This window comes from Cervus elaphus, chromosome 11 (assembly GCF_910594005.1).
Source record: "Cervus elaphus chromosome 11, mCerEla1.1, whole genome shotgun sequence".
NCBI lineage: Eukaryota > Metazoa > Chordata > Mammalia > Artiodactyla > Cervidae > Cervus > Cervus elaphus.
Window position 1 is genome coordinate 71,695,723 of NC_057825.1, and position 27,274 is coordinate 71,722,996.

The 27,274-nt window shown below is 37.5% G+C and overlaps 1 protein-coding gene across 22 annotated transcripts in view; it reads left to right on the forward strand.

The window, feature by feature from the left end:
- The window catches only part of NRXN1 (neurexin 1), a 1,160,507-nt gene that overhangs the window by 1,107,256 nt on the left and 25,977 nt on the right, over positions 1 to 27,274 (forward strand). For 13 of the 22 annotated variants that reach the window (XM_043918041.1, XM_043918043.1, XM_043918042.1 and 10 more), the window contains one exon: positions 22,206 to 22,293. In XM_043918041.1, the coding sequence (XP_043773976.1) occupies positions 22,206 to 22,293 (88 nt within the window). The remainder of the gene's footprint in view (positions 1 to 22,205; positions 22,294 to 27,274) is intronic. The other 9 variants (XM_043918044.1, XM_043918045.1, XM_043918047.1 and 6 more) reach the window with 1 other exon arrangement.

Consider the following 27,274-nt stretch of genomic DNA (forward strand, 5'->3'; position numbering starts at 1 on the left):
AAGAGGGATGAAATGTTTTGCAGGATGGTAACCCCTCACTTCTCACTAGCTTTTTCTGTTAACGAAATGTGAAGGCCTGGATCCTGTTACAGCAGCTTTGAAACATGTTCACCACCCATGGTCTTCCCTGGCGGCTCAGATGGTAAAAATATCTGCCTTCAATGCGGGAGATCTGGGCTCAGTCCCTGAGTTGGGAAGATCCCCTGGAGAAGGGAATGACTACCCACTCCAGTATTCTGGCCTGGAGAATTCTGTGGACAGAGGAGCCTGGTGGGCTACAGTTCATGGGGTCGCAAAGAATCAGACAGGCTGAGCGACTTTCACTTTGACCACCCTTAATGTCTTTTTTTTTTTTTTCTTTCAATTGGAATATAATCGCTTTACAATGTGTTAGTTTCTGCCGTACAATGAGGTGAATCAGCTATATTATATGTATATATGTATCCCTTCTTCCTGAACCTCCCACCTTACCGCCCCCTATCTCACCCACTTGGGTCATCACAGAGCACCGAGGTGAGCTTCCTGTTCTTTAGAGTAGGCTCCCACTAGGTATTTCTTTTACACATGGTCGTGTGTTTTTGTCAATCCTAATCTCCCAATCTGTCCCACCCTCCCCTTCCCGCCATGTTTCCTTGCCTGTTCTCTGTGCCTGTGTGTCTATTCCTGCCCTGCAAATAGATTCATCTGTAGCATTTTTCTAGATTCCACATATATGCGTTAATATGTGACATTTGTTTGTCTATTTCTGACTTACTTCATACTGTATAACAGACTCTAAGTCCAGTATCTTTCTTGGCTAATTATCAGGATTGTCAACTTTGAAAAAAAAAAAAAAAGCACACCATGAGAACTGTGAGTTTCGCTTTTATTTAGGGACTTACCAAGGACTAGAGCCAAGGGACTGCCTCTCAGATAGCTCTGAGAAATTGCTCCAAAGAGGTAGGTCAGTATATACGAGTTAGGTGAAGGGATATAGGCAGTCAAGCATACATCTCAGTAGACGGTTGCTGCCAGTCATGAGGAGTAGATATTCTCAATCCATGGTTTTCATGATTTTTTGATTATGGGAAGATGCAAAAATCTGTATTCAGAAGTTTTTTTCCTGGAAATGTGTAAATTTCTGATGGCCTGTTCTGCTAGTTTTCCCAGAGCACAGAATGCCTTACTCCTGATCTCTGCCCTAAATTATTTTCACAGTGTACCCATAGGTCAGAAACTGCAGTGGCTAATGACTCAATTCTTGTAGAACCAGGTAGTGAGTGACATTTCTTAGGTGGCAGGAGTAGCTCTTCTACCATTTTAAATTTATAGTAACCGGTAGAATTAACTCTGGGAGAAGTATATTTGAGTTCTAAAGGATTTTTAACAGGTAACTCACCTTTCTTTGCCTTTTTTAATTAAGATGACTGAGAAATGCCTATGTGTGTTTTGCCTTGTATCATTTGGTGAAAGATGTTCAAGGACAGGAAAATCTTCTAGGCACTTTTCCTGTTCTGTGTCTTAAGCTCTGGTGTTTAAGAGAAGTGAAATCTTTGCTGCCACAAGAAAGCTAAAGACTCACTTTAATTGGCTAGTCCTGGAGTAGAGGTTATTTGATGGATTAATTTACTTTGACTTGTAAATTTTATAATTCTTCATTTCTTCCAAATTTTTTTCTGGAATTTTGAAACTCAAGACCTATTTTATATCTCACTGGTGAGACTTTAGTCCTGCTTTCTAAGTCTGAAATACCTCTGTTATTGGTCTTATCTGTAAAATGAACTGAGATTCCTCTGTGCTGTGCTTAGTCATATACAACTCTTTGTGACCCCATGGACTATAGCCTGCCAGGCTCCTCTGTCCATGGGGATTCTCCAGGCAAGAATACTGGAGTGGGTTGCCATGCCCTCCTCCAGGGGATCTTCCCAATTAACCCTGGAATTGAACCCAGGTCTCCCACATTGCAGGCATATTCTTTAGCAGCTGAGCTACCAGGGAAGCCTCGAGATTCCCCTGCCACTCTGAAACATACATAAGGGAAGCGTTTTCTTACCTTTACCCTTTCCTTCTGTTCACTCTTTTCTTTATAGTTTCCTGCTTGCTTTGTCTCTTTTCACCTACTTTACCTCTTACAGAAGTCAGCTATGGGCATCTATTTTGCTTTCTTTTGTCCCATTTGTGAAACTTAAGAATCAAACTTTGACCAACATATAGATACAAAATCGCTAAGACAATGGCCATTATTTTTAGACCTCATGAAGTTCAAAAGAATCCACTGGATTCTGTGGCATTGAAAGGAAATGTATTGAGCACAGTCTAATTTTAGATGAATAGGATTCCACAGGGTTTTAGGAATAGAAAGCAAGATTATTCATCATAGGAGAAAATTATTAAATGGAAACTGTAGAATCCTCAGCATATAAATATTAGAAATTCAGTTTTAGTAACTCTCTGATACTTCCTTTAGAATTGTGTTTGTTTTATTCTATTTCTATTTTGTTTTAATTTTCTCTTACGTGAAAGACATGTTGTTGAAATTTTTAATTATTTGGTGTCTTAATCCTTAAGGTTCAGTATTCAAGAATAAATAGCAGAAGGGTTAGTAAAAATGGTGTCACTAGTAACAACCTGTCGTGCGACAATTTCCTTATTCATATCAATGTGAAATAGTCAATATTCTAGCTATTTTTAATATCTATTGATTTATTTGGCTTTACCAGGTCTTAGTTGTGGCCTGCAGGATCTTTTAGCTGTGTCATATGGAATCTGGGGCCTCCCTGATAACTCAATTGGTAAAGAATCCACCTGCAATGCAAGAGACCCCAGTTTGATTCCTGGGTCAGGAAGATCCACTGGAGATGGGATAGGCTATCCACTCCAGTATTCTTGGGCTTCCCTTGTGGCTCAGCTGGTAAAGAATACAGCTGCAATGCGGGAGACCTGGGTTAATCCCTGAATTGAGAAGATTCCCTGGAGAAGGGAAAGGCTACCCACTCCAGTATTTTGGCTTGGAGAATTCCATGGATTATATAGTCCACAGGGTCACAGAGATCAGACACTACTGAGTAACTTTCACTTCATCGGATCTAGTTCCCTGTCCAGGCATCAAAGCCAGACCCCTGCATTGGGAACATGCAGTCTTAGCCACTGGACCAGTGGGCAAGTTTCACTAACTAGCTTGAAACCACTAGTTGTTTTAGGTAAAAAAGTTGTCACATTTAGCTGAAAGGTGGATTGTTTGGAACCAATGAATTTCACTTTATTGGTAAAGCATCAGGCCCTGTATGGACATGAACTTGGGCAAACTCCAGGAGATGGTGAGGGACAGGGAAGCCTGGCATGCTACAACCCACGGGGTTGCAGAGTTGGATACGACTTGGCAACTGAACAATAACAACAGCAACAGGCCCTGTGTGTGGCATTTATATTTGATGGTTAACAAGACATTTCATGAAATCAGATTATTATATTTATGTATGCATGCATGTATTATATATTTTAAAGCATTTTTTGAAATAATTATAGATTCACAGATAGTTGCAAAGAAAGATACAGGAGGTTCTCTACACCCTTTATCCAGTTTCCCCCCATGTTACATCTTATATAACTATAGTTCAATAGCAAAACCAGAATGTAAATCATGGAATTTATTCAGATTTCACCAGATATACCTGCATTCGTGTGTGTGTGCATGTGGGTCTGTATAGTTCTATGCAGTTTTATCACATGTGTAACTTATATCCACCACCAAAATCAAGAAACTTATCTGTACCAGAAGGTTCTCTTGTGTTACCCTTGATAGTTACACTTTAAAGGGACCGGAGGAGGCATCTACTCTAACCTACTTATATTGGAATGGAGAGTGATTTGTGTCAAGTCAGTGGGTTAGAAAATGATTGAGCTCAGAAAGTGGTGCCTGTCCAAGACTAGTTTCAGGCATCCCATCTTACAATCTCAATTTTATAAAGTAGGCAGTTTTTCTGCAAGTTGGAAGATAAAAGAATTGAAGCAAACACAAATTTCAAAGCAATTGTGTTTATCACAAATCTGGATTTAAAAAAGAATTGTATTACTGGCTGTGTAATGGGTTAAGGGGACATTAACTATCAATGTAAGCCTTAGATTGATACTTCAGATAAAGCGTGTATATGTTGGAGGTAATCTGGGTTGCTTCACAGGGACTCAACATGGTTATAAGAAGGAGAAGATAGAAAAGGATCCCCAGAGATTTAGCTACAGATTGTGTAGCCTGTACTCTCCACCCAAAGAACTGAATGTCTGTTCCCTTCTGTTCTACACAAATGCACCAGATAATTTAAGAATTCTTTTCACTTTCCAGCTTGCCATTTTACTTTGTTACCTCTTATAAAGCTATTTTGTTGAGACTGGGGGGGATTTGGGGTTTTAGGGTGGTCACAGCATGTGATTTGACCCTCTCACCTATTCCATATCCACTTTGGAACCATTTTAGATGCTACTCACCTTGGGAATGAATCTGGTTATAGAAGAGTAGAACAGAAGTCACATGGAAAGAGTGGAGGATCAAAGACTTTTATACGATATCAGCATCAGAGAAATTAGAGATGTAAAAGACTCATTAGCTGATTTGCCCTATTTCCATGGAAATTGCAGTGAACATTTTTCAAAGACCTAATCTATTTTTGTTTAGAATAAATGGCAACTCAATGTAGATTCTTGTTAGAGCTCGAAACTGCTGATTGTTGTGTTTTCTGGGTTGTTTTTCTTTTTAGATCTACTTGACAGTTTGCATAGCTAATTATTGTGTTCTCATTTGTTTAATTCCAGCACCGCTGTAGGCTTTTTAGAATGGGGGAGGGGGGAAAGCACTACCATAGTTTCACAGTGTATCAGGGAGCTGTTAAATCGAGGAGTGTGAACAGCAGAGAGAGGGGGAGAGAGAGAGAGAGAGAGAGAGAGAGAGAGAGAGTGTGTGTGTGTGTGTGTGTGTGTGTGTGTGTGTGTGTGTGTGTGTGTGTGTGTGTGTGTGTGTGTGTGTGTGTGTGTGTGTGTGTGTGTGTTACTGAGTCCAAACTCGTTCTGCTTGCTGCACACCAGAGAGGGGGAGAGAGAGAGAGAGAGAGAGAGAGAGAGAGAGAGAGAGAGTGTGTGTGTGTGTGTGTGTGTGTGTGTGTGTGTGTGTGTTACTGAGTCCAAACTCGTTCTGCTTGCTGCACACCAGAGAGGGGGAGAGAGAGAGAGAGAGAGAGAGAGAGAGAGAGAGAGAGAGAGAGAGAGAGAGTGTGTGTGTGTGTGTGTGTGTGTGTGTGTGTGTGTGTGTGTGTGTGTGTGTGTGTGTGTGTGTGTGTGTGTGTGTGTGTGTGTGTTACTGAGTCCAAACTCGTTCTGCTTGCTGCACACCAGACCAATAAATCCAGGAGACAAGGTGTTGAGGCAAGGAACATGACTTCATTCAAAAGCCAGCTGACTGAGAAGATGGCAGTTTCTCAAAGTAACGAAGTTGTTGGGGTCTGCATGCCGATTTCTTTTATAGAGTCAGAGAGAGAGAAGCAATTAGGAACTAGAGTCCAAAGGCAGAATAGAGAGCAAGAGGCAGTGGGGAAATAAAGAGAAAGGGTCCTCAGTCTTGCAAAACATCTCCAGAAATGGCCAGCCTTTGGAAAGGGTGTGTTAATCTCTTCTTTTTATTGTAGCTATTCATAGGTGGGCAGGGTCTGATTCTCTCTCGTTGAGGTGAACAAAGGCACTTTAGTTTATAGTCAGGCCGAGGGGCAGAGTCCTCTGAAGCAGGCTATTAGGTATGATTCTAATAACAAAAGCAATGAAAAGCAAGTCAAAGAGTTTCCAACTTGGAGTCAGAATAGGCTTCTTCTCTGCAAAGTGTGTGTGTGTTTTGGAAGATGGGTCAAAGTAAAGTAGTAAAGTGAATTTTAAATAACTGCCAGACTTTGATAGCTAATAACATTTTTGTGAAGGTTTTGTCACTAACTGAATGTATGTCCTTTGTGGTCTTATTTTATATAGGGCACTTTGTATCCTGATGGATCCTTTGCAAAAGTTTTCGCTAGGAAAACTAAAAACTATATACTCTTAGAAATCCATTTCTTTTTTTCCTGGTGACTGAATCTTTTTATTATTGGCTTAGTTTTCATAGTGCCACTTTAGATGGAAAAAGTCTTGTAATTTGAAGAGAATTTGTTAAGAATTATTTCTTATATCAGTAGCATTTAAACTTTACAATGTTAGTGTTCTGTAGGTTCCATTTATGGCAGGAAAATGGTTTTTTTTTTCCCAAAAATTACTGCTTTTATTACCAATGAATCATGAGTTCTTTGTGAAGGTTTTGGAATTCAGAAGCATGGTTCAGAAGATGAACCATTTAAGAACAATTAAGATACTGATAGCTCAAATAAGACGCATTTACTTCTTTTGTATGCTTTTTTGTTTTTGGTAGTGGTAGCGTTGCTTAGGGGTGGAGGGCATTTGATAGAGACTTGAATTACACACTTTAATCTTTTCAGCATTATCGGATGGGATCTTTTTAAAAAGCAATTCCTCCACATTTCACTAGAATGAAAATTTGCTTAAACTGAACATCCCTAAATAATTATCATGCTTCTTATAGGGATACATCCATTTTGAAGAAGAAATTAATGTGAAATTCAGTAGAATAATTTTAAAGCTATTTCATATTGGGAGTGCACCTCTTTGTAACTGGCATAAATGATATTGTTGAATTTATGTATACAGCTTTACTTAAAGCAGCTAAACTGATGAGACTGGCTAGTTAAGAGTAGGTAATAAATAACTAGATCGCCACACTTGCATAAATAGCTAGATAGATACAAAGATAGAGAAATAGATATATAGACAGAATTTTTGTGGTTTCTGGTTGCTATAAGCAACAGAGACAGTTATTTCTAAACCTTTCAGGACCCAATGAATGGCAAACATTGTGTGCCTAGTGATTTGAATTTCCACGTATGAACTCAGTTGAAAGCTTGAGAGTTAAGATGAAACTCATACACAATCTTGCAAGCCATCGCCATGGCAACACACTTAAAATTTCAAGGTCTATCTCTCTTGAGTTTGCACCTGCAGTTAGCTTATTGTGAAACAAAAAGGCTTTCCAACCTGAAAATACTTTGGAATGGTTGGAAGTATGTTTTTAAATAAAGTGGAGTTTAAAAGTTGAAAAACAAAATAGAACATTCAGGGAGAAAGTACAGTTGTATTCTTCATGCAATATTTAACTATCTTCTGCTCCTATTTCACAGTGTTATTCTAGGCAAAGGCAAATGTGGATAGTCAACCTATTGTGGTTGTTAGGATGTTGGGGTTTTACCCTCTCAAATGACAAATGTGCTGCCTCCCGGTAGGCTAGAGGTAACCTACCTGCTGTGTTAGTCACTCCGTCATATCTGATTCTTTGTGACCGCATAGACTGTAGTCACGAGGCTCCTCTGTCCATGAAATTCTCCAAGCAGGAATACTGGAGTTGGGAACCATTCCCTTCTCCATGGAATTCTTCCAACCCAGGGATCAGACCTGGGTCTCCTGCATTGCAGACAGATTCTTTACTGTCTGAGTCACCGGCTGTACTTCAAACATACCTGCATGCCTTATGTAATAACACAGGTGAGAAGAGCTAAGATTTATTTACTGTTCAGTATGCCCCATATTGACAAAAAATTAACAAGTCAAAAAAGATTTGAAAAAATACATGGAGAATTTTATTTGCATCAAATTTGAGGATTATAACCACAGAAAGGCATTTCAGAAAGTTCTGAGTACTGTTCTGTTGATTAGAAATCAAGGCACAGTTATGTAAGTTTTTTGAGACATAGATCTGTACATCAAATGACATATTAATGACTGTTTACATAATCCATATCTAAGTGGCATCTAGGTAGGTCATGTGACCCATTAGAAGATCAAGAAGAAATGCTATTATTTAAGGGGTTGCCTTGTTGAGGCTAGGAGAATGTTACTCTTTATGGTTGAGTGGGCATTTTTCCTGATAATGGAGGTTTGGTCAATGCATAATGCTGATACACAAAGCACAGTTTGGGGAGGGAGGAGGCCAAAGGTCAGAGAAGATGTTTTGTTTAAATTTCTCATGCCTTACCATAAAAATATAGGTTTTATTTCTCAACCAGGAATAGTGCTAAGTACTTCATTGATCATGATTTTCTTAATTTTTACAACTACACCACCAGGGTTAGTACTGCATTCCTCCCATTTTATAGATGAGAGGTTAAGTGAGTCACCCAAGTTCTAACAACACTAGACTTAAACTCAGGTCTAACTCCAGTATTCATGCACAGAGTCATGAATGTCTCAGGTCTAACTCCAGTATTCATGCACAGAGTCATTCATGTCTCGAGTCACTGCGAGACAGTATACTAGCACACCTCAATTTGTCAAGTGAAAGCCTGGATGTGGGAAGCAAGAAAAGTAGCTCCACCAGAGAGCGTGTCTCTCTCTACCCTAAGTGTATCCACTCTAGGATGCACTAAATGAATCACTGACTCTGTATATACAGTTGAACCCTTGCATGTCAGCATCAGGTTCCACCTATAAATACAAGCCAGCATACCCCTGCTCCATCTTTCAGCTAGCGAGGTGGTCAGAGATAGTAAGGCAGTCTCTTCCTTCTTACGTTGCACATGCCCCTCCCTGCAAACTCAAACCAAGGAGGCTTGGCTTCTGTTTGACTAAACTCTAGGGCGGGGGAAAAAAGATTGAGGAGTTTGGAGTCTAGTTCCAATAGAATTTCTTGGGATTAATGAAGTAAGAAAAACTATTTTGAGAATTATCACAGTAAAAATATTACTGGGTACTCACTTACCAATAAATGCACTGCCTTCAGAAGGAACTTTGCGTTTTGAGGCAGCTAAGTCTTGCATATTTTAAGCCATAAACCTTGACTCTGAAGCACCTGGACTTTCTTGGTTGAGGGCTTCTCTGACACTATTTCTAAGATAGTTAGAAAAGGTTGATTATCTGATTATCTAGATTTTCTTCTCAAAGCAGACATGAAAGAGCAAATTTGAAGACAGAAAGGGCATCTTTAAAACCTGACAGTGATAGACAGGCATACCAGTAATGAGAATGAAGGTAAGATTAAGGGATTGCAGAGGTGTGTGGGGGAGGAAAAAGGTTCATCCAGGTAGAGAGGCATGATAGCAACTTCCAGGAAACATGTTAGAATTGAAAGGAACTGGTTGTAAATGCAGGATGAGAGAGAGAGAGAAACTATCCATAAGAGGACATGGCTAGACATTCAGAGATAGAAGGGTTTTACATGTGACCTTTACTTATTACAACATTTTTAAACAAAGAAAAATGTGTGTGAATAGTAGTAAAGAAGGGGTCATTCATGGCAAAACTAAATAAAATTTGTTGTTTAGTCCCTAAGTTGTGTCCAACTCTTTTGGGACCCCACGGACTGTAGCCTGATGGGCTCCTCCTGTCCGTGGAATTCTCCAGGCAAGAATACTGGAGTGGGTAGCCATTTCCTTCTCCAGGGGATCTTTCCGACCCAGGGATGGAACCCATGTGTCCTGAATTGGCTGGCAGGTAATTTACCACTCACTATTGGTGCAGTGATTTGTCACTGCATATCTGACTGTGCCCACTTAGACTTTCCCTCTCTTTACTCTAAGGGAACTGTAAAAAAAATAACTCAAGAGTCCCCAGACTCTGAAACAGTACGATTTGACAAATGCTTGGTTACATCATGCAGCTAGGGAGAAGAGAAGAGAAGCCCCTGGGCCTTTCAATACACTGGCAATATGATGTTTTTTGAGGTGTTTTTAAAAGAGCTCTCAATGCAGTTATGCAATTTGCTCTGTTTATAGGATGTTTAAACATGGATGTGTGTATTTAAGCCAGGAAATTGTACTTAGTTTGTGAAGGGGATGTCTGTGTCTGAATTTCGCAGGCATCGTTGCAGGGAGAGCAAAGCAAGAATGTATACAGGGCCTGCTTTACTATTTACACAGTAAATACTCTCAGTTACATCTTCTGAGTGCCAACCTCTGTGCTCAACAGCTTGCCTATCTAGCCCTAGAGAATTTCATCCTCATAAAAATTCTGCAAAACAGGTGTAAATAATGTCATTTTTACAGAGCAAGAAACTTAAAGAAGCTAGATAAACTTGCCCAACATCATGTAGCTAATAAGTGGTGGAGCTACAGTTTCAGCCTAGTCAATTTAGCTCTGACACTCATGCCCCTTCCATGCTCAGGGGTCAAAGAGAGATTTTCTGCCCCTAGATGGCCTTCATTTATCATACACCTGAAGTTCTCCAAACAATTCTAGGCAGGGAAATCTGGTTGCATGTTATATTCCTTCCTTGCTTAGCCTCTTATTAATCAAAGGTATTCAATAAATGATTGTGAATGGATGAATTAGTGAATAAGTCAATATATGGAAAAATCTATCAAAAGATGTAAATTTCAAGTTGTGCATCCTATGATCACTTATCTGATGGCTGTTCTCAACCAGCCCTTATATTTATGTGATTTATTTCAGGGAAAAGACAAAAGTTACATTCTGTAGTTGGAATTTGAAGGAAAACATTCTAAAGGCATAGCTTCTTTATATTCTAAAGAAAGTATTTACAGGGTAAGACTATTGAAATAGAGTGCAGGGGAGACTGACTTGGGAAAATATTATATAGGAAAAAAACCCAGAATAATGGTCATTTTTTTTCCCACCTTTCTCTAAAGCAAGCTATATCTTATTGCTTTCTCAAAGGAGCAGAGATGCTTCATAAAAGCAGGCAGACCAACTTATTGCAAGACATTTTTAGCTTTTCTTTCCTTCTAACTTTCAGTCATTTTCTCTTTACAGTTAAAGATAATGTCACTTTTCGCTATTTCTCTACCATAAACTTCCAGCCATGAGGTATAATGTAAAAACCAGTTATGAAGTTTCATTGTCACTTCTAGACATGGTAGAAGGCAGATATAATCTTTCAAAAAGTGTGATTTTTGCCACAATTCTCATCTCCCATTCTTAGGAGTTATACTTCTGGAAAATAATCTATACTTTCTCACTCTTATTTTGAGATTTAATGAGCTGTTATAAATAAGCAATTGTGGCAAAAATACACTCAGATGTAGAAAGCTTAGAGAGGATGACCATCAGGAAAAGATTATTTGAAATGATTCTACCAATTCAAGTGTCACATATAATATTTCTTCTATTTTTAAAGATGAATTCTTCACTCAACTTTATTAATTCTATTTTCACAATCATAATTATTTTCATCAAGTGCTGATATTGAAATTGCAGGTGGTTAAAGAAGCCAATTTTAGAGTATGATAAGATTTTTTTCCATCTTTATTGAGGTATAATTGACAAAATTGTTTAAGGTATATGAGTTGATGTTTTGATATCCATTGTGAATTAACCATTACAGTCAATGGTGATGACATTTTAAATCTACTGTATTGAACCATGATGAATGTAATAGGTGTTCAAGGGCTATAATCATAGAAAAAAATCCTGTCCCACAGAAATATATAAAATAAGATAAAACATATAGCTAGGCAGTTCAAAAACTTTTAGATTTAAAAACAATTTGGAAAGGCACAGACCTCTACTGTTCTAATGCACTAAGAAAGTATTGTTCAGTGTCTTACAAAAGTTAATCCTCATATTTTTAATCCATCTAGGGAACATGACTATGGGCAATGTTATGTTACAGCTATAAATACTGATGCAACCACTGCAATAAGAAGCATTGTGATGCAAGTATCACACTTAGAATGAGTCTCCTCTTCTTCTCCCCTCAGCTCCCCTCCCTATTTCTTCTTCTGCCTCTGTTTCTCTATCTCTCCTTTAATTAGCAGTATTCTCTAAGTGACCTCTTTTTCTTATTTTCTGTTCATTTATTTGCTCTAGACATAATAGGGCATGAGTCAGAGTCAGCTCAATTGTCACAATCTTCTAAGTCCCAGAAAAGTGAATGAGAAGGAGAGTTTCAAGGGAGCCCCAGTAGCCCTGCATCTGTACGGTAACTCCCTCAAAGCTCTGACCTGGAGAACAAGAAATGATAGAACTAGACGTGGACTGGCACTGCCCATCTTGTAGGTTACCAGTGAGATTGAAACTTGTGTACTCAGCAAGCGGTGCTGAGGTAAATCATATCCCTATATAAAAAGGATCTTCCCAAGAATTAGCAGCCTTTATATGAAGGGCCATTTGGAGTGCGAGATACAGATCTTATCTGAATAACTGAGAGGACAAAACGATTTCATGACATAAAAATGAAATATATTCAGTTAAGTGGATATTTGGCTGCCTTCCTTAACCACTTCCCAGAACAGTTCTTCATATTGTCATGTGAGGAAGAAAAATAACTCTGTATTAGTTGTAATAATAGCATATAAACAGTGCTTTGTGAGAACTTTCATATTTATAAAGTGTTTTCACACATTTCAAAATGGATCCCCATAATATCCCTATGAGATAGATAAGTTATTTTGTCATACACAAATGATTGTATATACATTTTTCCACATGTATTTATAATATATATACACATATATATATATTTACATATATAAAGTACATATTCTTATGTACTCTTGCAAACACAGAAACCTTTTCAAGATGGTAATACTACTTATAAAACCCAGATTGAGACTTTATATATTTTATATTATTGATCAGCATGCAACGAAGTAAACTGAAGTGGTCCAACAGTTACATATTCCAAACATGTATTAAGGAACCAAAGTAAGTACACATCATGAGTGAAATAGTCAAATTTGGAAGCTTGGAGGTCCAGTTTAACTATAACCAGCAAGGACTCCATCTTCTTAGTTCATGAACACAATAACAGTGTAGCATTTAAGCCAGACCACATTTAATCTCTCTGCTAGAAGCGCTCATAGAGATGCTGCTCAGGTACTAGCTAAGATATTGGTATGGAACCTTGCAGATATACAACAAATGGGTAAAAAAGCAAACAAACCAGAAAACCAGCTGTCAATTATATCAACATTATTTCCAACCACATTCCTATTTCTTGCTGTCGCATGCTTCAAGCATTGTGTGGGATGGAAGTTCTTATTTATTTCCAGGTTAAAGCTTTATCAAGGGAGCTTTTCTCATGGTCCTGCCCTGCAAGGACAGAAGTGTTCTGGATGACTAGCTGTCTGTGACTCCTTCTATACCTTGACTTTAAACCTCCAATTCTAGGGGTATGATGTAAATGAGACTGTCCCGATCAGTGAATACATATTTAGATTGCAATTGGAGGAAACAACCAGTATTGTTAACAAATGGTCACTTCCACTTATTTATTCCTAAGATGTAATGAGATAATTTGACAAAACCCTAATGATGGTCATGTGAGAGAGACAAAGATGAATATCTCATTACCACTTATGTTGTGAAAACAGAAGTTAATAGGAGAGACTGGAAGTTTTCATCAGTGGATTAATGAGAAGAGAGACAGAGAGTCCACTGAGTTAATTTTGTAGCCAGTGTGGCCAGCAATGTTCTAAGTCAAGGGGAAAAATAGGAAAAGATTCAGTAATCTACATTTTCCTTCTGTCCCCAAGAATTTAGTTATACATATATATGCAGAGATGAGAGTCCAGATGTTTAAAGTCTTTAAAAAGTAAGTTAAGCAAAGATTAACACAAGTAAAGAACTTTCTGGTTTTACTCCATTTCAGAGCAACATTGTTCTATCAGTATTGTTCTATCAATATTTGAATTTTTGTAAGTGGAGTAAACAATTAAACTCTAGAATTCATTTTATTCCTTTTTTAGTGCCACTTCATGTGCTGCTATATCAAGTGATGCAATAGATGTGGATATGTCTCCTAGTACCCGTGTGGGCTCTTTATGATACGTTTAGTGGTTACTTATGTAAAATCCAATACTTCCCTTTCCCACCTTTTAATTTACCTTAAATTTTATTTCATTTTGTATCTTTTTAATCACATCAAACCCTTTAAGAAACAAAATGGTTTGAGATGGATGGATAAATGAGTAGATAACTGGATGAGTAATGAGTGGAAGGATAGAAATCACCTGGAATGACAGTCAGTCAAAATCTACTGGGAGTCACAATTATTTCATAGTCTTGCTATTCGTTTGCAGTATGATTGGGATCAAACAAAGACACTTAGTTTTCTAGCTTCAGTTTCCTAATATGTAAAATCAAGAACTTGGACTAATGATCACTAGGGTCTGACTCAGTCCAAGATATATAACTGCTTGACTAAAGCATGATTCCATTTGCTAGCATGTTAAGCGCCAACAAGGGAAACTTGGATTTGGGGGACATGTAGTTGAAACTATCCATCATAGGCCTTTTACAATTATAAAATGTTTTGGCCTCATTACCAATAAGGATTTTCAGTTCAACCTTTGTAACTAATTAGTCTATTCAGTCATAATAGTTAGACTAAAGATTCACATTGGCACAGCTCGAAACATAGATTTATACTGTAAACATCTGTCATTATTTATTTAATTTGGAAATGTCCAAATCCATTTCAGAAAGGTCTTTGTTCAAAAACAAAACAAACCAAGAGATGTGTTCAATCACATGCATATTCTAATTTCCCTTTTAGCATCTCCACTCCACTATCAGCATTCTTTGGAGGTCTTACACTCCCAAAATCTAATTCATGGGGATCCAAGAGAATAGATTATTCCAACTCCTTTCTGAAAATTTAAACTTTCCTTTTAACTTTTCCTTTGGCTAGTGCTCCTACTTGCTTTGGCTTAAAATGGAAATGAGCATAGAGGTCATCAGTATCTCAAAGAAAGATAAGAATTATTTTTTTTTAATTTAAAAGATTAATTTCAAACTTCCTGATACCAGGTTTTTATTTTGCAGGGACTTCCCTGGTGACTCAGACAGTAAAGAATCTGCCTGCAATGCAGGAGACCCAGGTTCAATTCCTGGGTTGGGAAGATCCCCTGGAGGAGGGCATGGCAATCCACTCCAGTATTCTTGCCTGAAGAATCCCACAGACAGAAGAGCCTAGCTGGCTATAGTCCATGGGGTCACAAAGAGTCGGACACAACTGAGCGACTAACACTCTGTTGTATAACTTTGCTAAAATATAATTTTTTTTGTTTCATTAAGCAGGGATTCAGTTCATTTCTTTCTCTCATAAGTTCATTTTTCTATGGCATTCTTTCCATATCCCTGTCTTCCCCTTTAGAGTTTTTCTTGTTAGGATGACCAGTATCAAATGCATATAAAAATGCATGTTAGAATGAGTAAGGGATTCGTGGTATCTTTATGTGGTAAGTTTTTCTATCCAGTTTGCTTGCACTGTTCTGAAACCATTGCATACATTTTAAACAGCCAAGAAATTCTGAAGAAAATTGAATGGCTTTCAAGTCTGTCATTTCCAAGAAGACAGCTGATTTATGGTCACTTTTTATAATAACCTAAAGCATCAACTGAGGGAAAAAATTAAAGAAATGTGAAATCTGGCTGTTTTCAAGGATATTTCAGTTTTTCCCTAAATATTCATGAATGCCAATGTTTAGACATTCAAATTGGGTGAATAAGTCTACAAACGGGTATTTTTTTGGCACTTAACTGTAACACTCAGAGTAATAGTACCTTCACCTGCATTCTGCATAAGCATGTTGTTGGTGAATATTTAATGAAGTAATAGAGATGGGGGCACTCTTACATTTCAATCAAAATAAGCTATTAGATTGATTGTTGTTATTTTTATTAATGAGTGAATTGTTCCTATGCTTTAGAGTAGAATGGGCACAATCAATTATTTGCAGCTAAGAATTACAACTTAAACTCTCTCAGATAGTAACCATATTTTGTGCCCATCAGAAAATGCTGTGCCCAGATCAGTGACTAATTTGTTGGTGACTAATTGATCTTCATTTTCTTTGTTACTCACATGCTGGAGCTAAAATGGATCCTTCACGTATTGGATCTCAGATTATTTTTATTACTTTTATTAGATTACTGAGCATGGGATTGATATCTTTATGTGGCATCTGCTACTCAAAGAAACAGATGAAAAATAAGAAGCAAAATTTCACTGAGATGATGGAATATGCAAAGTTTCTAAAGTCCTTCTACATTTTAAATAGGATTAATTAAAATTTCCAATTTTATATATTTCTTTAGTGGTTTGATTTGATCATATTGTTTGGGAATTCTATATATGTCTTACAATTGGCTTTTCTTTTTTTTTTTTTTTTTTAATTATTATTTTTTTTTTCCCAGTGGGTTTTGTCATACATTGATATGAATCAGCCATGGATTTACATGTATTCCCAATCCCGATCCCCCCTCCCACCTCCCTCTCCACCCGATTCCTCTGGGTCTTCCCAGTGCACCAGGCCGGAGCACTTGTCTCATGCATCCCACCTGGGCTGGTGATCTGTTTCACCATAGATAGTATACATGCTGTTCTTTTGGAATATCCCACCCTCACATTCTCCCACAAAGTTCAAAAGTCTGTTCTGTATTTCTGTGTCTCTTTTTCTGTTTTGCATATAGGGTTATCGTTATCACCTTTCTAAATTCCATATATATGTGTTAGTATGCTGTAATGTTCTTTATCTTTCTGGCTTACTTCACTCTGTATAATGGGCTCCAGCTTCATCCATCTCATTAGGACTGGTTCAAATGAATTCTTTTTAATGGCTGAGTAATATTCCATGGTGTATATGTACCACAGCTTCCTTATCCATTCATCTGCTGATGGGCATCTAGGTTGCTTCCATGTCCTGGCTATTATAAACAGTGCTGCGATGAACATTGGGGTGCACGTGTCTCTTTCAGATCTGGTTTCCTCAGTGTGTATGCCCAGAAGTGGGATTGCTGGGTCATATGGCAGTTCTATTTCCAGTTTTTTAAGAAATCTCCACACTGTTTTCCATAGTGGCTGTACTAGTTTGCATTCCCACCAACAGTGTAAGAGGGTTCCCTTTTCTCCACACCCTCTCCAGCATTTATTGCTTGTAGACTTTTGGATAGCAGCCATCCTGACTGGCGTGTAATGGTACCTCATTGTGGTTTTGATTTGCATTTCTCTAATAATGAGTGATGTTGAGCATCTTTTCATGTGTTTGTTAGCCATCTGTATGTCTTCTTTGGAGAAATGTCTGTTTAGTTCTTTGGCCCATTTTTTGATTGGGTCATTTATTTTTCTGGAATTGAGCTTCAGGAGTTGCTTGTATATTTTTGAGATTAATCCTTTGTCCGTTTCTTCATTTGCTATTATTTTCTTGTTTTTAATTTTTTTTTTTTTTTTTTTGCACTTCTACTTTGGTGAAAACTCTAACTTCCCCCACCTCCTAAAACTTCCTGCCGTGTAGGTTATGGCGATGGTTCAGACCTAGTTTGAGGAGTTTGTGTCGCTAGTTGTGAATCCTGGCATTTTTTTTTTTTTTCTGGAAAGTTCACCTAGTGATAAATCTGATAGAAAAAACTGTCAGATTCAGTGCTGAAAGGCAGATATGAATGTTCTCTTCCTTCCCGAGCAGCTTCATGTAAACAGAAGTATCAGCCAGAACAAGTGTCCATCAATTAGTCAAATACATCTCATGTTAGGTGGCACTGTACTCAATCAGTTGTCTCAGTCAGCTTAGTCTAAGTGTCCATCACAGCTGTGAGAGATTAGACTAAATACTGTTACAATGAGGGAGCATCATTGCTCTAAACAATTAATTTTTATGTTGTATTTGGATGTATAGCTGAAAAGACTGCTGCTGTGTTTTGTTTTATTTTGTTTTGTTTTTTCCTCTCCCCTGCCTGCACACTGCATAGCATGTGGGATCTTAGTTCCCTGACCAGGGATCAAAACCATAAACATGCCTCCTGCGTTGGGAGAATGGAGTCTTAGCCACTGAACCAGCAGGGAAGTCCCCTACTGTTGCTGGTTAGAAATAAAGTTTCCATTGAAATTTTAGAGTAAATCAAGAATTTCTTTGCGGGTATCGAATTCATAGTGGACGTGTTTATACAGTTTAAGTGTGCTCCTTTTCTTACAAAGCAGATTTGTCCTGGTGGAGTTTTCTTGTAGGTGTTTCCATTAGAATGTTTCAGTCTTCAGCAAAGCTGTTTACCATGAGGGATAAAGTCTATCAATGCCATTCTAAGCAAGGATATAATATTACAGACTAAGTTTATCTATCCTCTCATCATATCTTCTTACCACACAGATATGCAACTGTGCTGTATTCAAAAAAGTAAATATGCCACAAATTCCATCATTAAATTTGGTGATAGGCAAAAAGTCTCTCTGCAGAACAAAAATACATCAGTGTTTCTCTACTTTCTAACCCACTGAATGGTCACTACCTAATAACCCTGGACATTAAATAAATTAATGTTGATTTAGTATGTAAAATAAACTAAAAATCAGCCACCTCCTGATTTTTCTCATGTCTTACTGTACATTGAAAACTTCCTTTCGCTCCCATTCTGAGTACATTTTCCTCCCCTATCCCAGGTTGGTATTGATCCGTAAAACCTATGAATTAAGTTTCAGTGCCTTTAATTCTTGAATTGTGTACAAGTCATTTTTTCCCTAAAGGTAAAGAAACATAAAGTAGTTTTAGCAGACATTTCGAACAAGTACGGACATTGGCCATGAACATATCCAGACCACTCTGAATTAAGGAAGATCAGCATGCGCTTTGACCTATGAGTGGTTAAATACACAGTTAAGGACACTTATCTAAATGAATGGTTATGAAAAGCCAAGGCCTTTGCTTGATCACTATTCTGTCTTCTTCAGCAGGTTGTCTCTTTTCTGGAAAAGGTTATAAACATCAGGGAAAAGTATATTGAAGAATAGAATTGATTAATGTGACATATTTGAGTTTCTTCTACCTCTCTTCAATAGCATGTCATAGGGAGATAGTTCCAAACAAAGTAAATTAAATTTAAATTACACAGCTTTGGCTAGAAAAGTGTTTAGTTAATTCAGCCCCTGGAATGAAATTTGATTTTCCTCCCTACACTTGAGCCACTTCCTGATTTTTCATACAGTGATGATTTCTATCAAGGCATCTATTGATTTGAGATCTTTTATTCACAAGACTGTTGCTGGATTTTAACTTCTGAGAGAAAAATATGAAATAAGTGTATTGTTTATATCAGGGAAAGTACACTAAAAACTAAAATATAGTTGTACAATAGGGTTATATTTGTACAGTGACATTTTTTCTACTGTAAAGGGTTATAGAAGGTACTATTTATTCTATGACATCTTTCGTTATTTTAGGGACTGTGATTTGTGAAAGATAACTCTGAGAACATTCTGACACTTTCTGTTTGCTGTGGAATTGTTCCAGAAGGCTGTGGAATGTAAAAAATAGGTCGACTTTTAAAACAAAATTTAACTTGGGCAGCCTAAATAATTTAGTCTGCCTGAAACACTACACTGAGTTACTCATTTCTTGTCTTTGAATTTCTTTTAGGAAGAAACCTTTATTATTTATTTTTTATGTTTGACTTCTAATTCAGAATTTAAATCTAGGAAGTAAAAGATGGAAACTTAGTTCAACCAAGTATCGATAGAGCTACTCTATTCTTGTATAAAAATTAACAAGAGATGTAAAGTTGAGAATAATTCACATGTGCAACTTCCAGTTTAATATCTAAAATTAAATTATTTATATAGTGCAGAAACTATTAAATCAGTGCACCATTTGTGAGACAATGTTGATACTATCACAACTTTTGTAAATATTTAAAAGGTGGTCGTATTCTAGTTACTTTCCATGTACTAAATTAATCTTTACAACAACAGTGACAGTGCTCTCCAATTTTTTCAGATGAGAAAAACAAGGAACAGAGCAGTTTTTGAGTTTTTAGAGCAGAGGTTCTCAACTTCTGCACTATTATCACTTTGGAAACTTTGGAGTCAGATCTTTCTTTGCTGGGGGCGCTTGCAGTCACATACATTTTAGAATTTTTAGCAGCATCCCTGGTGACCACTCATTCAATGCTAATAGGAGCTCACTTACTCCCACCCTGCACCCAGCTGATACAACTAAAATGTCTCCAGACATTACCAAATGTCTTCCCAGATGGAGGAAGGGAGAGGGGACCACATCACTGCCAGGATGAGAAACACTAGGTTAAAGAATTTGTCCACATCCTGCTCCTCCTCCCCCTCCCCCAACCAAGAACAAAACAAGGTCTCTTTCTGGATTTCATCAATAGAGTTAAAATTCCTCAAGGAAAATGAGAAATTTTTTTCTAACTTGAAATTAATTTTAAAGAGTATCCACTGTAGTTTAAAAAAAAAAAGAGTAGCTTTCCCCTTGAAGTTGGCTTTTGAAAAGCAGATTATCAGTTCTGGGGCGAATTGGAACAATTGACCTGGCAGACCTCTTAATCCAATAACTTGTTATTATCAAGTCAGTTTGTATGTTATCCTGAGAGAAGTGCTTGTGCCAAAAGAAGGATATGTTTTTGCCTTTTAAAGCTCACTTTAATGAAAGATACCTACGTGACTATCACACCAATTGCTGGTGACTATCACTGGCATTAACAGTTACAATTCCAGGAAAACCAGCATTTAAACTTCTTCTTTTAATATGACAGCAGCAAAATAAGTGAATTTGGCCTCCCAACTTAATTGCCAAAAGGAATTAAGAGAAGAATAATGTGAAACCATCTGAAAATACTATTAAAAATACTATATAAAGTTATATTATGAAGCACTAACATCTGAACAAATTCTTTATTCTTAATTAATTAAAGACATTGTACTTGAAACATTTTGAGCCTAATTTTTGTCACAAATATGCATCATCCCTTGTCTCCATTTTTCAAAGTGACACTATTCTCTTAATATTTATATATTTATACTTTACCCTCTATTGGGCTTCCCTGATGGCTCAGAGGATGTATTGCAGATGGCTCCTGCAATACAGGAGACCTGGGTTTGATCCCTGGGTTGGGAAGATCCCCTGGAGAAGGGAATGGCAACCCACTCCAGCATTCTTGCCTGAAGAATCCCTATGAACAGTGGAGCCTGGTGGGCTACAGTCCATGGGGGCGCAAAGAGTCGGACGTTACTGAGTGACTAAGCATGGCACACTACCCTCTATTAGATATTCCCTTAATAAAAATATATTTTATCATATTTCTTATTTTTTCTTTCCCTTAAGACTCCTATTATAATTCTACTTTTCAATAAGGATTTCATCAATATTGCAGTTCTGAGTATTGTCTAAACAGTTATAATCTCTTAATCCTTAACAGATGTAATGAGATATTTTCCTTCTTGTACCTTGAATTTTGTCTGTGTTGCCTTAGCTTTAGCCAAATATGATGCAAACCTTCAGTTTCTATGAAATATCTATGCTGAGTTTACTGCTGCTTATAAGTGACAGTAAAGAATAGCCTTTAATGCTTGTAAATGTGTTGATTATGTGACTAACTGCTAGGATTTACACACTCTGCTTTTTATTACGCTGATGGTTATCTTCTTTGCTGTAAGTGCAATGAAGCAACTAAAATGTCACAAAGAAAACTGTCACCTCTATCCTGTTTGCTGTAAAATACCATCCCCCCAGTACTCTTCATTTATTATGAAACTTTAATGGTGGCAAAGACAATGGGGAAATAATGCCTGATATCTGAATATTACAAAGATGAGAATTGAGTGTGAAAGCTCAACAAAAATTTTTAAAAATACCTTCCATGAACTATATTTGCTTCCCTTTTTGCATCAGTGAAAAAATATTCTCTGCTTAATCTATGTTTCCTAATAAAGACAGGCTATATCTCAAAGATACATTGAATTCTACTTGGTCATGAATATAAAAGGTTATAGCTGTTCTGCTTTCAGGAAGCCAAGCACAGGCAGGGCATAAAGCCCACTGATGCATACCTTGTAGCCCTCCAGGGCTGTAATAAATTTCAAATCATCTGTTTCTGCCAGGCTGTTTTTTAAATTGCTGTCTGCTCCTGTGTGCAGCTTCACCATGCAGTTAAATGGATGGGTATCTACAAGTTGGCTGCCACCTATCCTCATGAAAAATAAGCTAGAATCAAGGTTTCACAAATATGCCAATGCTTCCATGAGGAACCTAACATATGTTGAAGAATGTAAGCTCTGTGTCCTTGGGAAGGGAAATATTGAATTTGGTTTCTCAATCTGACGGGTAAATGCAAATGGTGTTTAGTCCACAAGACAAAAGGTGAAAAGATCTGTTAGGTCCCGTTAAAGTAATCTACTGAATGTGATTCTTTTACAGACCACAGATGACATCCTTGTGGCCTCAGCAGAGTGTCCCAGTGATGACGAGGACATTGACCCCTGTGAGCCGAGCTCAGGTGGGTTAGGTTAGTCGACTTTTTTTCTTACTTTCTTTGGCTTAACTGTAAATCTTTGTTGCATGCTGTAGTCCTTAAAAAAATATCCTTGCACTTATATCTAGAAGTCCTCCTTATGAAAAATCATCTCATTGTAAGATGAGTTCTTAGTTTTTACATGGATACAGTAACCTACATTTATTGGGAAAAAAAAGTTTTTCAAACAAAACCCACCAAGATTATGTATTTCAGAAAAAGCAGTAGAGGACAGCACACAAGGCTCGTACCTTATTGTTCACATTCTATTAGCTCACAATGTAATTTTCAATATAATTGCTTAAGGGGATCTCCCTTGGGTCACCTATAGTGAAACTGTAAAGCTTAAAAATTGCATTGCATTGTGGAAAATTATTTGACCTTTCTACTGACAAAAAGTCTTCACCTCTCATTCTGCCAGCAAATTATCTTAAGTGATATATTTCTGAATTTTGAAAGTGAGAGTATTATGGCAGTACAGGTACAGTCTTTGATTCATTTAATAGAGACATGTTTGAGTCTTCCCATGTCTCCCTAAAATTCAAGTTGATGTGTTTTAACTCTAGGTGATACATAATTTACCCTCCTTCTTTGTGATAAAGTATGATTAATACATAAATACAGCTTCCCTGGTGGCTCAGTGGTAAAGAATTTGCCTGCCAATGCAGGATCCCTGGGTCGAGAAGATCCCAGGAGAAGGGAATGGCTACCCACTCCAGTGTTCTTGTCTGGGAAGTCCCATGGACAGAGAAGCCTGGCAGGCTACAGTCCATGGGGTCACAAAAGAGTTACACATGACTTAGCAACTAAGCAACCGCTGTTTACCTACAGCCTTGTACCATCCAGCGGTAGCTGTGGACCCTGAAAATGAATGAATCATAGCCTGAATTTCATCTACATACTCATAATACCAAGTATTAGGGTAATTTGCGTTGGTTTTCCTTTGTAAGCAGTTTCTTAAAATTCAGTAATTGTCTTGTTTAGGGTTCGAATCATTGAGGTAGATATGGACTCACCACTATGGGATAACTCATGACCTCTGTAGATGTCACCTGTCACCCCAGGAGAACTTCATATCATAATTAAAAAATCAATGTGCAATTCTTCTGAAGAATATCATTTTAATCTAATCATTCTGATATTTGAATAAGAAATGATTCATGATACATATGTTGCACCTCCTTTTGAATATCACTTCTCTGCACTGGCTAAAACTACTGACTGTCAGAACTTAGAGCAGCTTACTGAGTGCCCACAAGGAACAGAAGCTCAGCTGTCATCTCTCAGCAGGAGAAGGTCTTGAAGGTCCATCCTGGCTGTCTTCCCATCTTTCTTTCTCTCACCTCCATCCCACATATTGAAATTCTCAGCCTCCAGAACATTTTTCATATACAGTTATTAGAATGTGACCTGATGATCATCCATTCCCTTTTAGTTGTCTAGACAGATGTGGTTCTTTCCTGATACTGTCCTGGGCCCCCTCTTTTTTTTATTCTCATTCTCTCTACGTTAGTCAAAAAGGAAAAGCTAGTGCTTTTTCGTCCATTATGTCAGTCCATCTCTGTGCCTCATTCCTCCCTCAACTGTCTTTTTTCCCCATTTCTCTTATTTTCATGTTCCTCACCATGACTGTCTTTTTTTGTATCTTCGAGATCTTCCAGCATGGATCATTCATAAAACCAAGTCTGGTATTTGTTATACATTGATATGTGTGTGTCTATATTTGTATTAATTTGCTTTTGTTTCCCCAGTTAGCATGAGAGAAGTTGATTTTTTTTCAGTATTTTCTAGTTAATTAACATAATGTTGAAAACAGTCTAGGTTCTTACTAATTATAGTACTTGCTGGTTTTCCTCTGGGCTGAATCCTTCTTTTGCTGTCTGAGTGGAGGCTATCATTTTCTTTATATAGAATCCTCACCTTGAGTACCTAGTAACTTCCGTGTAAGAAGTCTAATTACATTTTAAATGGTCACTTTTTTTTCTCCCTTCTTGAGCATAGTTAAATGATCCATTCTTCTAGCCATTGCTCCTAGGTCTTACTAACCTTTCCTTATAGACTAGTTTTCTATCTTTCCCTTTGTCTAGGTCTCTGGCTCTAAGAAGAGAATGGTGGGCATGCAGAAAGAGAGAGATTATCACCCCTTCTCTTTTTTTTAAACCATTTTGTCATCTTCCTCTTCTTTTTTATTCACTAGGCGTTGTTAAATATTATAAAACCAAAAGTAAGGAGCAGCTTGTTAATAACATACTCCAGATATTTTTTCTGCTTCTCTTTTCTTTACTAATTTCTCTCTTATCTGAACCAGTAGTGCTTATTTTTCTGTTCATTACTTGTTCACTAGCATGTAGTAAGAATTTTCACCACATAAGAAAAGCTCCATGAGCAGGAAACCCCTTTGTGTTGTCCCATGAAAGATTTGCTGCATGAATTTTTATTTTGTTCCATAGCCCGGAAATCTGCTGCCGGATGTTCAAGACACAGAACTGACCCCATCTGATGACAGTTAACGACACTCGTGTACCAAGTCTAGTTTTACTTGCCCTCCTGCCTCAGTGTTTCTTTCCTTATTCCCTAGTTTTCAATTTATCAGTTCTTCTTAAGGCTTAAACTTCAGATTCTGTTGTTTTATGGCATCTTCCAACATAGGCTGTTCTTGTGATCTTACCTCCCCTAGATGGTGTCTTGATAGTATAGTCCATGCATGGTTTCTCTTTCTATATTAAGTTCTGTGAGATCTCTTTTCTGCACTTCATTCTTCTATCCAGTTCCCTGTAATTTTTCAAAGACCATCTTTAATAATTCTTGCAGTGTTGCTCTTTTGGCATAATTGGCTCTGTTTGTATGACAGCTTCTGGTGAAATTCTTAGTTCATATGATTTTTTCCCTATTTTCCAACTGTTTGTTTTTAATTGAGGAGTTGTTTTTTGTTATCCTCTTTAAATATTGTTTGCTAGGATAGCCTTCCTCTGATCTCTTAAATAGCTTTTCCTAACTTGCTTTGTGTCTTGAACACAAAATAAAACAACATAATCAAAAATTGCAGTTGCTGATATTATTAGACTTTGGATATTGTTAGATATACCTTGATAAAAATTATGTCAGATATCAGCAGGTTTTATTTGGGGAAGCTGATTGTTTAGGAAAGTAGTATATTGAGTTAAATATTTATAACTTGATATACCTGCTAAGCAAGAGGCAGGTTCAGTCCCTGGGTTGGGAAGATCCCCTGGAGGAGGAAATGGCACCCCACTCCAGAACTCTTTCCTGGAAAATTCCATGGACAGGGAAGCCTGGTGGGCTACAGTCCGTGGAGTCACAAAGAGTTGGACACAGGTGAGCACACACGCTCAGCAGCAGCATACCTGCTATGCACTTTTGCTTCTCCTTAAGCAAGTGAAGACAAATATTTGTGGAAAGAGATCCATATTTACTTTTATAGGTGGATTACCCAAATGTTCTGTGTATTTCATACCAATGTCTTTCAGTCTCCCTGAATATTTACATATGAAATTTCTCTAATCACGCTGCCCAAAACTCTCCCCAAAATGCCTTCTTCTCTTAAAATGTGCTATGCTTATCATTTAGATGTCTTCCTAAAGCTACTGAGTACTCACTAAGGCATTAATGAAGTGAACAGGAAAAATCTGGCATCATCTTGAATACAACTAAATTAATACCTTTTATGAAATGCTTGATAAATTTTAATACCATGCACTTCCACCCAGATCTGTTAGTGAAGAGGGAGGTTGAATATTTATTTGGTGGATTGTCAGTCTCGCCACTGACCAAAGAGCGTTGAGAATTATTGTGCACTCACTGTTGTATTAAGCTCTGGGGAAACAAATAGAAAGTCTGCACTTTCAGTTCCATTCTACAAAAGGACAACTTTCATTCTACCCATTTTTTAGCTATTCTTTATAAGGAACAGGCTCTTTGTTTTTGACATTAAAGTAACACCTGTTTTTCAGTTTGTTACAAGAATTAAAACTAACATATTGGACAGAGGCGCCTAGTGGGCTACAGGTCATGGGGTCACAAAGAGTCAGACACGACTAAGTGACATAGCATAGCATAGCATGTATATAAGACACCTACTGCAATGCCTGGCATAAACTAGAGCATAAATGGTGGCTTTTCTTTTTCCCAATTCAGTTATATAAGAAAGAATATTCAAGCTATTTTTTTCCCTTTTACATAAAGCTGTTACTTTTCCTGGCTGAAAATTGGTGGGCAACTGATGAAACCACTAAGGCCTCCTGATGGGAACTGTACATGTTGAAACTAGATCAGGAGCAACCCCCTGTGTGGGAATGTGGGAATACATGGAACTCAATTATACTTGATTCCAGCCACACTGTCTGGTGTGGTTAGCGTCAGATGACAATTTCACATTGTTATAAACAGTGTTTTAGAGTATGAGAGGGTGGCTGTTCAATCCAGCAGGTGTAATTGAACTCCAACTCTTAGTCGACAGGTGGAAATCTGAAACAGCCATTGGTAACTAGGTCACAGGCCACCATTGCCCTAAAATGCCTGATTTTAGCTGTCTGGACGTGTGAGAAGTGGCTGACTTTTCCTTCATATTTTTATCAAAAGCACTTGCTCCTTCTGTGCTTTCCCTTCATCCCAGCGATATGGTTGCTAGAGTCAGTGAATTAATACCGTGGATAGCATGTGATAAAACAATGCCTTGCTCATGATACGTTCAATATGAATGTTTGCTGTTATTAATATATGTATTATATAAATATACATGTTTTCCAAGACTTCTTTTTTCACTTAAACACAGTTTTTATGAAGCAGATTACTTTGATTTATTAATAAATTGACAAATAACAACACCATAAACCACTGAAGTTCCACAGTGACCCTTAATCATGTCAGTACATCCTAATTTTGAGGGCTTCTTATAAATAGATTCTTTTTTCTCAAAACTCTTGAAGAAATTGGAAAAGGTGATTTTTATATTGAT